Here is an 18538-nt window from a genome sequence, read left to right as displayed (position 1 = left end):
TGAATACCACTAAGAACCTGATCACTTTTTTTCTGTTGAAGTAAACCCACAACCTGTTGTACCAATAATGGACCACAGTCTGAATCTGTTGGTTTTCAACAGTTTTGCATCCAGAATGGAATCGAGCATATTACTGCACCTGTGTTTCACCTTGCCTCTAATGGTGTGGCCAAACAGTTTGTGTGAACTTTTAAAATGCAGATGGAAGAACTATTGATGTCCACACAAATTGATTGTGCAGTGCTTTCTTTTTTTCCATTAACCAGGTGATGCTGTTTCGTGATCAAAGCCCGTTGGAATTCTTGCATGGACACTCTCATTGATTATTGTTAGATCTGTTGCAGTCTCCATTGGTCTAAGAAGAAGAAGGAGCCATAGCTCTGACGGTACACATCACTGTCTGGTATGCACATTAGAACATGTGCTAGGCTGTCAGCTGGTTCTGGAGGCCACAGCTTGAGGCACTATTCGCTGATACCAAAACCAGTTCCATTTGTGCCACCTGGGGCAGCCTCCACCTCCAGATCTGCCAAACTGGCAGTGGCAGCCCACTTTGTTCACACCAAGAACCAATAACAGCAGGTGTGCGGTCTTATTCTGGGATGACATCCCAGATCATGGACACCTGGTATTCCTGGTCCTCCAGCCATAGTCTCTCACATCCATGGATTTGGACCTGTAAAATATGGAGGTGGCCTTGCTGTTGCACCAGGTCTGATGGCGTACCCACAGTCTTCCCCAAAACCAGCAGCAAGCAGTGAGAGTGAACTACAGTTGCCTCTTGCCTCTTGCCTCTTTGGCTATGGACCCAGGAACAGCTCCTCTGTCACCAATAGCATCCAAAGCTGTACCCCAGCCATCACAGTAGGATGCAACCAATTTGTTTTCCCCTGCACCAACCAGGATGTTCCTGACCCTTGTGGACCATTTCAGGAGAGGAGGGATTTTGTAATCGCATGGGGCACATCAATGGATTAATCTCCATAATTAGGCATACATCCAGCAAAATAGCGAGCTAGGCATGAAAAGATACATCCATTAATGCAGGTCACATGGTAAACCATGTGTCTCAGATTTAAGGGCTGTTGCGAACTGCCGTGGACTTACTTCTCGCAACCATCTGATGTTTACAGCATGCTCTCCATTGTATCTATTGATGGTAACCTTGCTGTCTGTGGTTTTTTCCTGAGATGTGGTTTGGACTTTGTTGTTACCTACTATCAACATTTGGTTAGCACACTGACTTGCCTATGTGCCTAATACTGTATTGTCTTTGCTCACGGTTTCACTGACAGCTGGGTTTCCTGGAAGTGTACTGACAGCATCGAGGATATGAAATGTATTAAAGTGCTTTCCAATCGAACCCACAAAGAGGATTCTCCTTTACTTACATTGGAGTTATTCAACAAGCTTCCAGAATACTGTATGGGACAAGAGGCACCCACTTCCAAAAGTTTTTAATTTTTTTTTTTTTTTTAATTTCCAATAGAGTTAGAAACTATTACTTTCTATGATTTATTTTTAAATAATTTGTGATTAATAAAATCTGTATTGTTGAGGAACCAGATTTACCACAGTTTTTATTGTAGTATACATGTCCCCACTGGTAATTAGGAAGTTTTCATGAAAAAATTTGTTGCCTCATTGTGCTGTCTCTGACCTGCAGTGGGGATTATATTTTTGATGATTTTAACATCAATTTCTGAAAGAAATCTGATGTTAAGAGTGATCTAGATATTTTATTAGTCACTTATAGTTCAGTGTCAGTTATAGATTATTCTACTGTATTAGCTCAAGATAGTACTCAACTGATAGATGACATTCACACGACAAGTGGAAGTTAAGCAAACACATGCCTACACTGTGGTATATGGTATTTCAGATCATGATGAACAGTTGATCACATTACATTGATGAACAGTTAGTAACATTACATACTTAGCTATATGTATAGTCCAGAAACACACACTGAAAACAATTAATGACAAAACAAAGAGAGGTTTTACGAGGAAGCCTTGGACCACTACAGGTGGTGAAATATCTCCAGAGCAAAAAATGCAAATCTAAAAATTGCCATAACAAGAAAGCATCCCAAAATACTTTCAGATTGTAAACATTACTGTAACATTTAAGAAATGCTAGAAATCCTGGAGCATGAACATAATATCAACATTTTGCAGACCATACTATAAAATCAAATCAGTATGGAATATTGTTAAAAGAGAGACAGAGAAAGAAGTCTTAGAACAATATGATGTTTCTGTCAAAGAAAGCAGGACTATTATAAAAGACAGTACATGTGTTGTAGATATTTGTAACAATTTCCTTTAATAAGAGCTGAGAAAATTGGTTCAGGAAGTTCAGAAGTGAAATTGAAATGGTACACCAATTAGTCAATACAGAGGAGTGCAAGAAAATTTGTTCCACATTCCCATCTGAAAAGTTTGTTAGATTCTCCATCTGACATATGGAAGATCAGCATGACCCACAAAAGTTAAACTTTGTGTAGACTTGAGATTTCCAACCTATAATTTGTTACAATTTCAATCACACGTGTAACACATTAGTTCATGAAAGCAAAGATTCTGTAACTTACCAAACGAAAGCGTTGGTACATTGATAGAGACAATAACAAACACAAACACACACACAAATTTCAAGCTTTTGCAACCCACGGTTGCTTCATTAGGAAAGAGGGAAAGAGAGGGAAAAACGAAAGGATGTGGGTTTTAAGAGAGAGGGTAAGGAGTCATTCCAATCCCGGGAGTGGAAAGACTTACGTTTGGGGGAAAAAGGGACAGGTATACACTCGCACACACACACATATCCATCCACACATATACAGACATATGTAAAGGCAGAGAGTTTGGGCAGAGATGTCAGTCGAGGCAGAAGTACAGAGGCAAAGATGTTATTGAATGACAGGTGAGGTGTGAGCGGCAGCAACTTGAAATTAGCGGAGGTTGAAGCCTGTTGGGCAACGGAAAGAGAGGATATATTGAAGGGCAAGTTCCCATCTCTGGAATTCTGATAGGTTGGTGTCAGTGGGAAGTATCCAGATAACCCGGATGGTATAACACTGTGCCAATCGTGCACCAAGGTATGCGTAGCCACAGGGTGATCCTCATTACCAACAAACCCTGTCTGCCTGTGTCCGTTCATTCGAATGGACAGTTTGTTGCTGGTCATTCCCACATAGAAAGCTTCACAGTGTAGGCAGGTCAGTCGGTAAATCACGTGGGTGCTTTCACACGTGGCTCTGCCTTTGATCGTGTACACCTTCCGGTTATAGGACTGGAGTAGGTGGTGGTGGGAGGGTGCATGGGACCCCACTGACACCAACCTATCAGAACTCCGGAGATGGGAACTTGACCTTCAGTATATCCTCTCTTCCCCTTACCCACCAGGCCTCAACCTCCGCTAATTTCAAATTTCTGCCGCTCATACCTCACCTGTCATTCAATAACATCTTTGCCTCTGTACTTCCGCCTCGACTGACATCTCTGCCCAAACTCTGTGCCTTTACGTATGTCTGCTTGTGTCTGTATTTGTGCGGATGGATATGTGTGTGTGTGTGAGTGTATACCTGTCCTTTTTTCCCCCCAAGGTAAGTCTTTCCGCTCCCGGGATTGGAATGGCTCCTTACCCTCTCCCTTAAAACCAACATCTTTTCGTCTTTCCCTCTCCTTCCCTCTTTCCTGATGAAGCAACTGTGGATTGCGAAAGCTTGAAATTTGTGTGTTTGTGTTTGTTATTGTCTCTATCAACGTACCAACGCTTTCGTTTGATAAGTTACAGAATCTTTGTTTTTAGATATATTTTTCCCACGTTGAATGTTTCCCTCTATTATATTCATAACATTAGTTCATGACATTTTCTCAGACAGATTAAAATATGCCACTGTTAGGCCTCTCATTAAGAAAGATGACTTCACTGATCTCAGTAACTGCAGATCAGTTGCACTTCTTACATGATTTTTCCCATTTTTTTTTTTGAGACGGTGATGTATTCGGTACTTGTAGCCCACCTGATTAATAATGGGGTGCTTAGTCACTCGCAGTTTGAATTTCAAAATGGCTGCTCTAGTAAGGAAGCTATTTATATCACCCCTGAGCACATAACAAAGCTTTTAATTAATAAAATATAACCAGTTGAGATCTTAAGTGATGTACCAAAGACATTTGATGGTATCAACCTTAATATTGTACCACAGAAAATAAGTTTTTGTGGGATATATGATTCAGCATAGGCCTGGTTTAGTTCTTATTTAGAAACAGGATGCAGTAAGCTGCACTGAGATGTATGAATTGTGCAAATGAGGATGCTGTATCATCTTCATGAGTTGAAATCATTACAGGCATTCTGTAGGGTTTGAACATGAGCTCATTACTGATCTTGTTCTTTGTTAATCATTTACCATTTTATCTGAATTAGGAGGCAACATTAGTCCTTTTTATTGTCAAGTCAATCAAATAAACATCCAAAGAGAATGTAGTAAATGGTGGTTTTGCCAAAGTTATTAAGTGGTTCTGCACAAATAGGCTTGTTGTAAGAGTTGAAACAAAACAGCTCATCCAGTTTTGTACCATCAAAAATACGCCACCTGCTATAAATATAGTTTACCATTATAAATATAGTTTACCAGCCTGGCTTAATAGCACACATAATTCTAAGAAAAGTTGTTTTGCAGTAGTAATATCCTGCTTCAACTACTTCCTCTCCCACTAAAGATAATTACCTATCTTAAAATAGACTGTTTAACTTATTTGCTGAGTACTTTATGTTAAACTGTCATGCATTGGATTGTGCTTGAAAGATACTTGACTCTGTGTGTACCCATAATTACCTTTTGATGTACGTAACTTAATAAATTTACCTGAAGTGTATGACATTCTTCTAAGAATAAATATGAAATATTGATTTAGTGTATAGAATTCTTTGCCTTATGCATTTTCATATTTGCCCCATTGAATAATACTTAATTGCACCCATTTTAGATATATGTCTCACACAAAACTTGTTGCAGGGATCAGAAGAAACACTCAACAGACATCTGAAGTTTTTGCTGAAACAGATAGAGGCCAGTGTAATTGCAATCAGTGCTATGAAGATTCTTCTCATGTATCATCATATTAAACAGGTTAGAAATTTTTTATTGTGTGTGTGTTTGCGATTTTATTGATTTATTTGAGATACATATTCCATAGATCCAGTATGGCATGATTACGCATGGATGTGGAATGAGTCAAAGCAGATACAATATAGATATCACACAGTACAATACATACTGGTATATTACACATGGTAGATGAATGATTCAAAACTGGTACAATACAATAATATAATCAAGATAATAAACAATACAATACAAAAATACATTAGTGATAGAAAACAATACAGATAACAATGACAAAGGAAATAATCTGAATTCTACTCAAATTATTTAACTCTGTTGAAGAATTCATCTAAAGAGTAGAAACATTTTTCCAGTAGAAATTCCTTTAGCTTTTCTTTTTTTTTCTTTTTTTAACAAAGATGAGGTGACTTACCGAACGAAAGCGCTGGCAGGTCGATAGACACACAAACAAACACAAACATACACACAAAATTCAAGCTTTCGCAACAAACTGTTGCCTCATCGGGAAGAGGGAAGGAGAGGGGAAGACAAAAGGAAGTGGGTTTTAAGCGAGAGGGTAAGGAGTCATTCCAATCCCGGGAGCGGAAAGACTTACCTTAGGGGGAAAAAAGGACAGGTATACACTCGCACACACGCACATATCCATCCACACATACAGACACAAGCAGACATATGTCTGCAGCCCTGTCCTTTTTTCCCCCTAAGGTAAGTCTTTCCGCTCCCGGGATTGGAATGACTCCTTACCCTTTCCCTTAAAACCCACTTCCTTTCGTCTTCCCCTCTCCTTCCCTCTTTCCTGATGAGGCAACAGTTTGTTGCGAAAGCTTGAATTTTGTGTGTATGTTTGTGTTTGTTTGTGTGTCTATCGACCTGCCAGCGCTTTTGTTCGGTAAGTCACCTCATCTTTGTTTTAAATATAATTTTTCCCACGTGGAATGTTTCCTTCCATTATATATATATATATATATATATATATATATATATATATATATATATATATATATATATATATATATATATTCTTTAAGACACTTTATATTACTTGGGAGTCTGTTAAATATTTTTGTACTTGTGTACTTTATCCCTTTTTGCACCAGAGAGAGATTTTTCCTTTCACAGTGCATATCACCTTTCCATCTTGTGTTATAATGATGGTATGCCTCATTTGTTTCATATTCAGAGGAATTGAGAATAGTGAAAGCCAAGAGTGAGAGGAGATACTGTGATGTAGTGGTTAATATACCTAACTGTTTAAAGAGATTTAGAAATGAGGTTCTTGGAGGGACACTACATATAATTCGGACTACTTTTTTCTGGTGTACAAAAAATTTTTTTGAAAGTGGTGAGTTGCCGCAAAAGATTATTCCATAGCACATCACTAAATGAAAGTAGCCAAAATATGCAGACTTTGATACGTTGATGTCTCCAATTTTGGAGGCTATTCGGATGGCAAATGTTGCTGAGCTAAGCTTTTTTAGTGTTTGCTGTATGTGGAATTCCCAGTTGAGCCTGTTATTTATGTGTACACCTAGGAACTTTGTGCACTGAACGCTCTGTAACTGTTGGCTCTTGTGTGCAAATTTAATCTCTTCTGGGCTTATGTAACTGGATTGGAACTGCATGTAATTTGTTTTATTGAGGTTTATTGCTAGAGAATTTGCCACGAACCAGTTCAGAGCATTTGCAAGCACTTGGTTGGTATTTAACTCTACGTCAGTGGAGGTTTTGCTGGCTGTCACTATACTTGCGTCATCTGCAAACGTTGTGATATTGCTAGCACTATTGGAGGACTGGGGTAGGTCATTAATGTATATAATAAATAGGAGGGGACCAAGAACTGACCCTTGTGGAACTCCATGATGTACTGTTCCCCAGTCAGACTCTATCCCTCCTACTTGTAGATTGTTAACACCTCAAACTATTTTTTGTTGTCTGTCTTCTAGATATTATCTGAGCCAGTTACCCATTTGTCCACGGATTCCATATTGGGCTGCTTTTCCTAAAAGTATTGTGTGATCGACGCAGTCAAAAGCCTTAGTCAGGTCACAGAATATGCCAACGGGTAATTTTTTCTTGTCAAGGCATTCTAAAACGTTATTTGTAAGTGCGTAAATTGCTTTGGTTGTAGATATGCCTGATCTGAAACCAAATTGTTGTTTACTAATTAGTGCAAACTTTTCAAGGTGATTGACAATCCTGACGTATATTAATTTTTCAAAGACTTTAGAATATGCTGTTACAAGAGAGGTAGGAGAATAGTTGGAAACATCTGTGGGATTGCCTTTTTTGTAGAGGGGTTCACCGTAACATACTTCATTCTGTCACGGAAGATACCGTGATTTAGAGAGGAATTGAATATATGAACTAGAACTTTAGAGAGTTGATTGCAGCTGGTTTTTAGCAGTTTGCTGTAAATATTGTCTACTCCCAAAGAATTTTTACTTTTTAGAGACACTATGGTTTTTCTTACTTCTTGCACGGTTATGGGGGCCATACCTATCATGTCTATAGAGTTAGGGAAAAGTTCTTTCAGAGATTTTATTGCCTTTTCTGAAGAGCCTTTGGATGCTGTTTTCTCAGTGACAGTTAAAAAGTGCTCATTAAAGATTTTTGCTACAATATCTTGATTTTGAACTAACTTACATTCATTGTTAAGAGCAAAATTTTGGGTCTTGTTAGGGTAATTTGCACCAGTCTCATTCCATATCACTTCCCATATAGTTTTGGTTTTATTAGTAGAGTGATTAATTTTTGAGCACAGATCATACTTTTGATTTCTGAATGACTTTGTTCAATATTTTACAGTATTTTTTTTTCTTTTGCAAGAAATCCTAATTCCAGTGGAAATCCAAGGCTTGTTGGTGGATTTTTTAGTATGGGTTTTATATAGTGCTCATTAAAGATTTTTGCTACAATATCTTGATTTTGAACTAACTTACCTTCATTGTTAAGAGCAAAATTTTGGGTCTTGTTAGGGTAATTTGCACCAGTCTCATTCCGTATCACTTCCCATATAGTTAGACTGTTAGTCTTGTGTGTGTGTGTGTGTGTGTGTGTGTGTGTGTGTGTGTGCCTGTATGTTTGTTTGTTTGCTGTAATTGTATGCTCACAAAAAGAATTAAAGCACAGGTAAACTGCCACAGAGTGCATGTTATTTGACTAGTTTCATTAATTAAATGAAAGCAGCCTAAGACATTCATTTACGTGATAGCAACACATCAGAAGCCAAGCTGTGATATGAACTTCTCATTCTTTAGCAGAGTATGTACTTTTGGAATAACAATGGTGTTCTGCCTATGGAGAAGAGTGACCAATGTATCACCTCTCCTTTCCAACTTTCTCTTACATGAGATATTAATTCCTTTATTTATCCATAGCTTACTTGCTTTTTAATGGATTCGATGGATAACTTTTTAGGAAATTGATTTTCCTTGCTCTTTAGTGTATTTTTGGATAATGTTTTAGGAAAAATCCATCCTGATCTGACTTTATGGTCTAGTCTGCCAGTTTTTGACAATATGTGCAAGCTTCAGGATTTTTTACATTTTCTGAAAATGTTACTGTACTGTTTATAACATGAAAGTACTTTGGGATCCTTGCTTTTTTTTTTGCTATTTTATAGATTTGTATTTTTGGTTCTGAACATACTTTAGTACCCATAGTGACCCAAGATTTCTTTGTAAGACATTTCATTGTTTTATCACTAATCACTCTCACTGTTTTCATTTAGTGTTTCTGATTATACATGTAACTAAAGTTATGTAATGTGACTGACTGTTCACCATTACCTGACATATCACGTATCTCATGGTAGGCAAGTGTTTGTTTAAATTCAGTTTGTTGTGTTAATACATCATCTATTAGTGTACAACCTTCTTGAGCTACTTCAGTAGGGTAATTTATAATTGACACTAAACTGTAAGTGGCTAATAACATATATAGATCATTTTTAATGTCAGATTTCTTTAAGAAACTGACATTAAACTCACCACAAATATAATCCATTCTTCCTACCTTACAGACCACACAAGGAGCCAACAAAATTTTTCATACATACTTCACAATTACCCAGTGGGGATGTATGTAACATGACAAAAACTGTTGTAAGTCTGCTTCTTCAACAACACAGGTTTTATTAATCACAAATTATTTGCAAAGAAATCACAGAAAGTAATAATTCCTGACTCTGCTGTAAATGCACCAAATGAAAAATTTTTGGAACTCTCTCTTTTAACTTTTGCTGGTAAGATTCCCATTTACAAAGTATAACAATCAAAAGTCTATGGTGATAGATTCTTCTCAAATTTTGAAAAAAAAGGAAGACTTCTCCGCTTTTAAAGTTTCTAATCCAAATGTCATTTTCTGTAATTCCTTTGTGGTTTTATTTACATATGTAAATGTAAAGGAGCAGTCAAATGAAAATGAGATAGATGGGAAAAATGGGACAGACTCAAACATTCTGAGGGGTCTGTACAATCTTTTATGTATATAGGTAGTTTATTCATCCTGGCAATTAAGAACTCAATGATTCGATATTGGCAAAATATTAGTCCTGGTAATTCCAAAACTTTTGAGAATGTTTCAATTTTAAGTTTTAAGTTCAGTTTTTTGTGTAATTTTACATTTGCCATTGTAATTTTCCATTTATTTTATTAATTCTTGAATAATATTAACATGCCATGCTAATTAGGATGAGGATGAGGGATTCTACCTTATGCAAGACACCTTTTCAGTTTCATTTTACCCAGATGTGTTTCAGCATTTTTGTGGTATCTTCAGTAGGTTATTTTATTTTCTTACTTACATGAAGTTAATGGGTATTTATGTTAATGACCAATAACCAAATACCCAATAAATTCATGTAAGTAAGAAAAAAAATAATGCGCAAAAAGTGCTGAAACATATCTGGGTAAAACTAAATTGAAAAGGCGTCTTGCATAAGGCAGAATTCCTCATCCTATTTACGTAGCAAGCTCGGTCATAAGAAGAACTGCAACACCACAAGATGATTACTTTTAAAATTAGCTATGGAATAATGTTTGAGTTAATTGAATCAAATTTTAAAGATCTGTGAGTGAAATTTTTTGCAATCCTATGCACTCGGGCATCTCTTAAGTTTTAAATTATAATAATAATGATGATTAGGTATGTATAGATGTGGAGCATCTTCATCATTTCTTCACTGGTAATTAGGTGAGATTATGGACAAATGTCGGTTTAGTAGTTTGTACGAAAATTGAAAATTAAATAAACTCAAAAGAATGGAAACTCCAGGTAGGAAAAGAAAAAATGGCTACTTTATTGTAAAGAAGATATGATAAGTTGCAGACAGGCACAATTAAAACACACTTACATAAAGCTTTCAGCTACAGCCTTCATCAGCAAAAGGAAATGCACATCTTTCATAAACACAAGCAAGCACACCTTACGCACACGTGACTAACAACTCCGTCAGTTCTTGTGTTAATGAAGGCTGTGGTGGAAAGCTTTATGTAAGTGACTCTTATTTGTGCCTGTCTGCAACTTTATGTGTCTTCTTTACAGTAAGTTGCAATCTATCATTTCCTTCATTTTTGAAAATTAAATACAAATGATTGATTGAGTATTAATTTGAACTAGATATGTAATTGATGAGTGAAAAAAGATTGAGTAGAACCACATTGTATATCAAAGCTGGAAAAAACATTGTCAGTAATTGTGTTACTAACCATGATACTTGCCAGATTTTGTTTCAAGGTCAACAGGAGGTACCCTACAGGTTTTGTTTGTGAGTTTGCAAGAATCAAAATATGTGACATAAATGGCCATATCATTTAATTGCCTTAACTTGGAGTCTTAAATTATTACACCACCAAGGAACCATAGATCTTAGTATGTGACATAAATTTGAAATTAATATGTGTACCCACACATGAGAAAAAGGAGTCTTAACAGATGGACTGTCAGTGAGATAACAGATGACCAAAAAATTTTTTTCATGTGATACAATCATGAATTACCAATTTTAAGATTTTTTTCTTTGCTTTTACTGCTAAACATTGCTTCTTGCAAAATTCCATGATTCTAGATCAATGGTAAGTACCCTACAGGTTTTCAGGTTTTGATGAGCAAATTTGAGAGTATCAAAACATATAACATAAATGGCTGTATCTTTTTATTGTTTTGACTTAGGAGCTTACATTTTTTACACTGCCAAGGGACTGTAGACCTTAGTAAGTAACATAAATTTCAACATGGTACCTCTACACCTGTCGATGATAAAATGTGTCTTAACAGTCGGATAGACACACAGGCCAACAGACAACAAAGTGAACCTATAAGGGTTCTGTTTTTACTAACTGCATTATGGAACCCTAAAAATAAAGTAAACTGTTTATTATTTCAAAAGCAATCATCATAACTCTTAATACATTTACCCTATGTGAGATGGGATGGTCAGTTCCTACAAGGAAAAATGTTTGCAGTTGCCTACGGGACCATGACTGTACCAAGCCATGCACTGCTTCATCCAAAGCAAATTGATAGTCATGAATGTCTTTCTTCAGGGCACCACAAATATGTAAATTTTATGGGGAGAGATTGAGACTGTATGGAGGATGTATAAGGGCTTTCCAGTGAAACTTCTTCAGTGTAGTTGAAACAAATATGTAAACATGTGTCCCCCCCCTTTTCCCCCTTCCCCCCATCCCATTGCTTCCTGCATCCTATTTTACCTTTTAAGGTCAATTACCCACACCAAGAGCAAGAGGTTGCTCCAAATCTCTGTCCACTTCTCCGACCTCTTTGGCAAGGCATTTGGCAGTACGAGGGTAACTCCTTATACAAGAAGTCTTCAGCCACTATAGCCAGTTTTTATTCATATTTTAATCAGTGGCCAGGTTTGGATGCAGGAGACAATACATTTTGGTTACTAGCCAGTGATGGCTACCCCTAGACAAAGGATATGAAACTTGGATATTGACAGTTCTGATAAGAAGAGGAATAAATGTTTTAAAGCTGTCCACTGCTTCCATTATTTAGGTTTCCTCATAATGACAGATAATAAAATGAGACCCTGTATTAGAGAAAGGATACAAGCAAGAAACAGGGTTGATTATGCATACTTACAGGTATTCAAGAATTCTCTAATTATAAGAACAACATAGGTAAGAGTATACTATTCGTTTGTGCAACCAGTGGCTACACATGGGTGAGAAATGGGGACAATGACTAAAGCAGATATGAATGACCTAAAGGCATTTAAAACAAAAATCATGCGATGAATTTATGGACCCGTGAGAGAGACAGAGTTGGAGAGTAAGGTACAACCATGAAATACAAGAGAAAGATCTAGTGAAATTTAATAAATCTCAAGAAGTATATTGGTTAGGACTGGATACCCAAACAATGAAAAGCAGATTGTATTCCACTAGAAGGAAGGGCCAACCAAGAGTTAGATGTTTGGACAATCTGTTGGCTGATGAAAATCTGAGGATGGAAGATAAAAACAGAGAACAGAAATGTATGGAGGAAGATTGTTGAGGAGGTGAAGGCCTGTCAAGGATTGTAGTGCCAAAGAAGAAGAAGAAGACCATAAAAGCAGATTTTGAACTGTTGTACTATAGTGGAATGCTGAAGATGTGATGGGTGGATTGGATTTCAAATGAGGAGGTGCTGAATCAAATTGGCGAGAAAAGAAACTTTTGGCACAACATGACTAAAAGAAAGCATTGGTTGATAGGGCACAAACTGAGTCATTACAGAGGATTGAATTTGGTAATGGAGGGAACCATTGTGTGCCAGGAGTAAAAATTGGAAAGGAAGGCTACAGCTTGACTACAGTAAGCAGATTCAGATGGCTGCAGGTTGCAGTATTTATGCAGAGATGAAGGGGCTAGATAAGATGGACTGTCATGGAGAAGAGCATCAAACCGGTCCTCATACTGAAGGCCACAACAAGAACACATGGAAGACTAAATTTTAGCAGTAACTCAGATTACTTTAATGTGATAAATTTGACAAGCTCAAAGAAGAGTTTTTTCTGTGTGCATTGCTAACAAGAAAATCTTATTAACACAAGAAATTAATTGCCTTTATTTCTTATTAAACTGTTTTTCACTGCATGTGAAAAAACTGGGAAAGTCTTTTAAGCTGGAGAGACTCAGGTTCTGTGACAACTTCAAAAGAATGGCACCACAGAGAATGGCTAAGAAAACCCTGTAATACATGCAAAACTGACTCATAGAATTAAAGGAGGACATGATGGAAATGAGCATCACACAAGAGACATTAACAACAGGATATAATACAGAAATATACTCATTCTCTACATCATTCAGGTGTTATTGCTAGGTTAAAAAAAAAAAGTCAAAATCTGTGGTTCATCTAGGATTTGTTCCAAAGACCTTTCTGTAACCAAGTCTGTGCTTTACCACGACACCACCAAATCCAACATTTATTCTACTTTGGGAAAATGACACCTACTCTTTGACATGGAATCTGAACCATGTTTCATTTATGGTGAATATCCACATTACTGAGAGATGAAAGTTAGGTTAAAAGATTATGAAAAATCCATGGTCTGACTGGGGTTCAATCCCACCCCCTTTCAGTTTTCAAGCACACACTGGACCACCAGGCCTGACTCAGACTGCGCTCAAGCTTCATTGCTGTCATGTCAAGTGTACTGCTATTACTATTTTCTGAGTGTTACTATGGAAAATGGCAGCTCAGCGACAGTGGTTGAAGAAGCCGTAAGCTGATAGTGGGTGCCAAGAGTTCGGCATACCTGTTGCAGCAAAAGGCCTGTTTATGCATTGTGAGGTGGACCAGTGTGAGCACCAACTGCAAATTTGATGATGCATTGGAAACATGGGGCTTTTGCAGGACAGGCCGGATGGTTTCTACATCTTCAAGCCCTGGGTTTGTTACTTTGTATATAGTTGGAAGCTGTACATTGGCACACTAAATGAACTTCTAACCAGTCCAAATATCCGTCAGTTTTAGCAGAGGTATTCACGTACCTGGCAGCATCTACCATGAAGGGGGGACTTCACCATGTACTGGAGCAATATGTGTCAGCAAGCAGCCATCACAGGTCCGGCCTCCACCACCACCTGACTGTCTTCTGGCACTAAGTCCTCCTTTCTGGATTTGGCATCTTTCAACTGGTAAATTGCCTCTATGCCCACTTCAGCAGCAGCCACATTCCTGTCCTAGGGGTAGCAGATTGTGACCAGGCAGTACAGCTGCTCACACTGCTACATTGATGTGGGCATCTTGGTGCCATGTGCCTCCACTTGGAGGGGCAGGTTCTGCACCTCAAAAACCGTCATCCCCTTCAAGAATTCCATCAGACATCCATGCCACTGGAACCGCATGCAACAACACCACACCTAACTGGGGCTCAAATTGCTGAGATTCTGGTCAACAGCTGGACACAGTCGCACTCCACGGGTCATCCACGCCACATGCTAAAGGGGCCATAGGCACTGTGTTGCAGTGCTATGAGTGTAGTAAATATTACTGAAGTGTCTGTCTATCTGACACTTTTTTCATGAACTACCAATGGGCTGCACCCTCACCAAGACCCATTGCCTTAACCCAAACCTTCACAGTAGTGGCTTTTCAGCCCAGGCCACTACACAAGTGTTACTGATATGTAGCTCTACAGATCAGTTTCTACTTTTAATATGAGAAGAGTTGGAAAATCAGTGACCAGTGATTTTTCAATCTAATGTCTGCATGTAGTTTCTGTATAGTGCCATCCTGTGACTATTGAAATGATGTTTATCTTTGGCTCTTGTATTAAGTTGATCCAGAATAGAGTTTACGTTTGACTACTGCCCTGCAAAACTGCTCTTAATATGTAAAAAAGTTTAAGAACGATATTTGGCAATGGCATTTAGGTTTGCCTTGCAGAATATTAGCACAGTTCTTTTCTGTAAACATGGGCTGTTTCACCCCATACTTACTTTTCTTAATTTTTGTGTATTTTTAAGGAAAAGTAAAGATAATATGCAGACTTTATTGTAACAACATTTCCAAGATGTTGGTCAGGGTTTTGTTGGCAAAGAATATACATAATAATACTACATAAATTGAAGACCATTTTTGCAAAACTGAACATCTACAAAATGTTCAATTTTGAGTTATATATGAATGAATCATGGACCTTGCTGTTGGTGGGGAGGCTTGCGTGCCTCAACGATACAGATAGCCGTACCGTAGGTGCAACCACAACGGAGGGGTATCTGTTGAGAGGCCAGGCAAACGTGTGGTTCCTGAAGAGAGCAGCAGTCTTTTCAGTAGTTGCAGGGGCAACAGTCTGGATGATTGACTGATCTGGCCTTGTAACATTAACCAAAACGGCCTTGCTGTTGTGGTACTGCGAACGGCTGAAAGCAAGGGAAAACTACAGCCGTAATTTTTCACGAGGGCATGCAGCTTTACTGCATGGTTAAATAATGATGGCGTCCTCTTGGGTAAAATATTCCGGAGGTAAAATAGTCCCCCATTCGGATCTCCGGGTGGGGACTACTCAAGAGGACGTCGTTATCAGGAGAAAGAAAACTGGCATTCTACGGATCGGAGTGTGGAATGTCAGATCCCTGAATCGGGCATGTAGGTTAGAAAATTTAAAAAGGGAAATGGATAGGTTAAAGTTAGATATAGTGGGAATTAGTGAAGTTTGGTGGCAGGAGGAACAAGACTTCTGGTCAGGTGAATACAGGGTTATAAATACAAAATCAAATAGGGGTAATGCAGGAGTAGGTTTAACAATGAATTAAAAAATAGGAGTGCGGGTAAGCTACTACAAACAGCATAGTGAACGTATTATAGTGGCCAAGATAGACACGAAGCCCATGCCTACTACAATAGTACAAGTTTATATGCCAACTAGCTCTGCAGATGACAAAGAAATTGAAGACATGTATGATGAGATAAAAGAAATTATTCAGGTAGTGAAGGGAGATGAAAATTTAATAGTCATGGGTGACTGGAATTCGACAGTAGGAAAAGGGAGAGAAGGAAACATAGTAGGTGAATATGGATTGGGGCCAAGAAATGAAAGAGGAAGCCACCTGGTAGAATTTTGCACAGAGCATAACTTAATCATAGCTAACACCTGGTACAAGAATCATAAAAGAAGGTTGTATACATGGAAGAAGCCTGGAAATACTAGAAGGTATCAGATAAATTATATAATGGTAAGACAGAGATTTAGGAACCAGGTTTTAAATTGTAAGACATTTCCAGGGGCAGATGTGGACTCTGACCACAATCTATTGGTTATGAACTGTAGATTAAAACTGAAGAAACTGCAAAAAGGTGGGAATTTAAGGAGATGGGACCTGGATAAACTGACTAAACCAGAGATTGTACAGAGTTTCAGGGAGAGCATAAGGGAACAATTGACAGGAATGGGGGAAAGAAATACAGTAGAAGACGAATGGGTAGCTCTGAGGGATGAAGTAGTGAAGGCAGCAGAGGATCAAGTAGGTAAAAAGACAAGAGCTAGTAGAAATCCTTGGGTGACAGAAGAAATACTGAATTTAATTGATGAAAGGAGAAAATATAAAAATGCAGTAAATGAAGCAGGCAAAAAGGAATACAAACGTCTCAAAAATGAGATCGACAGGAAGTGCAAAATGGCTAAGCAGGCATGGCTAGAGGACAAATGTAAGGATGTATAGGCTTATCTCACTAGGAGTAAGATAGATACTGCCTACAGGAAAATTAAAGAGACCTTTGGAGAAAAGAGAGCCACTTGTATGAATATCAAGAGCTCAGATGGAATCCCAGTTCTAAGCAAAGAGGGGAAAGTAGAAAGGTGGAAGGAGTATATAGAGGGTCTATACAAGGGCGATGTACTGGAGGACAATATTATGGAAATGGAAGAGGATGTAGATGAAGATGAAATGGGAGATACGATACTGCATGAAGAGTTTGACAGAGCACTGAAAGACCTGAGTCGAAACAAGGCCCCGGGAGTAGACAACATTCCATTAGCACTACTGATGGCCTTGGGAGAGCCAGTCCTGACAAACCTCTACCATCTGGTGACCAAGATGTACGAGACAGGTGAAATACCCTCAGACTTCAAGATGAATATAATAATTCCAATCCCAAAGAAAGCAGGTGTTGACAGATGTGAAAATTACCGAACTATCAGTTTAATAAGTCACAGCTGCAAAATACTAACACGAATTATTTACAGAGGAATGGAAAAACTGGTAGAAGCCAACCTCGGGGAAGATCAGTTTGGATTCCGTAGAAATATTGGAACACGTGAGGCAATACTGACCTTACGACTTATCTTAGAAGAAAGATTAAGGAAAGGCAAACCTACATTTCTAGCATTTGTATACTTAGTGAAAGCTTTTGACAATGTTGACTGGAATACTCTCTTTCAAATTCTAAAGGTGGCAGGGGTAAAATACAGGGAGCGAAGGCTATTTACAATTTGTACAGAAACCAGATGGCAGTTATAAGAGTTGAGGGCCATGAAAGGGAAGCAGTGGTTGGGAAGGGAGTGAGACAGGGTTGTAGCCTCTCCCCGATGTTATTCAATCTGTATACTGAGAAAGCAGTAAAGGAAACAAAAGAAAAATTTGGAGTAGGTATTAAAATCCAGGGAGAAGAAATAAAAACTTTGAGGTTTGCCGATGACATTCTAATTCTGTCAAGAGACAGCAAAGGACTTAAAACAGCAGTTGAACGGAATGGACAGTGTCTTGAAAGGAGGATATAAGATGAACATCAACAAAAGCAAAACGAGGATAATGGAATGTAGTCGAATTAAGTCGGGTGATGCTGGGGGAATTAGATTAGGAAATGAAACACTTAAAGTAGTAAAGGAGTTTTGCTATTTGGGGAGCAAAATAACTGATGATGGTCGAAGTAGAGAGGATATAAAATGTAGACTGGCAATGGCAAGGAAAGCGATTCTGAAGAGGAGAAATTTGTTAACATCGAGTATAGATTTGTGTCAGGAAGTCGTTTCTGAAAGTATTTATATGGAGTGTAGCCATGTATGGAAGTGAAACATGGACAATAAGTAGTTTGGGCAAGAAGAGAATAGAAGCTTTCTAAATGTGGTGCTACAGAAGAATGTTGAAGATTAGGTGAGTAGATCACATAACTAATGAGGAGGTATTGAATAGGATTGGGGAGAAGAGACGTTTGTGGCACAACTTGACTAGAAGAAGGGATCGGTTGGTAGGACATGTCCTGAGGCATCAAGGGATCACAAATTTAGCATTGGAGGGCAGCATGGAGGGTAAAAATCATAGAGGGAGACCAAGAGATGAATACACTAAGCAGATTCAGAAGGATGTAGATTGCAGTAGGTACTGGGAGATGAAGGAGCTTGCACAGGGTAGATTAGCATGGAGAGCTGCATCAAACCAGTCTCAGGAC

At 38.2% G+C, this 18538-nt stretch overlaps 1 protein-coding gene across 3 annotated transcripts in view; it reads left to right on the top strand.

The window, feature by feature from the left end:
- Positions 1-18538, top strand: part of LOC124607316 (testis-expressed protein 47-like) — a 225219-nt gene that overhangs the window by 101757 nt on the left and 104924 nt on the right. For all 3 annotated transcript variants that reach the window (XM_047139614.1, XM_047139615.1, XM_047139616.1), the window contains exon 3: positions 5027-5140. In XM_047139614.1, the coding sequence (XP_046995570.1) occupies positions 5027-5140 (114 nt within the window). The remainder of the gene's footprint in view (positions 1-5026; positions 5141-18538) is intronic.

This window comes from Schistocerca americana, chromosome 3, assembly GCF_021461395.2.
Source record: "Schistocerca americana isolate TAMUIC-IGC-003095 chromosome 3, iqSchAmer2.1, whole genome shotgun sequence".
Taxonomy (NCBI): domain Eukaryota; kingdom Metazoa; phylum Arthropoda; class Insecta; order Orthoptera; family Acrididae; genus Schistocerca; species Schistocerca americana.
Note: the sequence above shows the minus strand (reverse complement) of the source record. Positions and strands in the feature narration are given on the sequence as shown.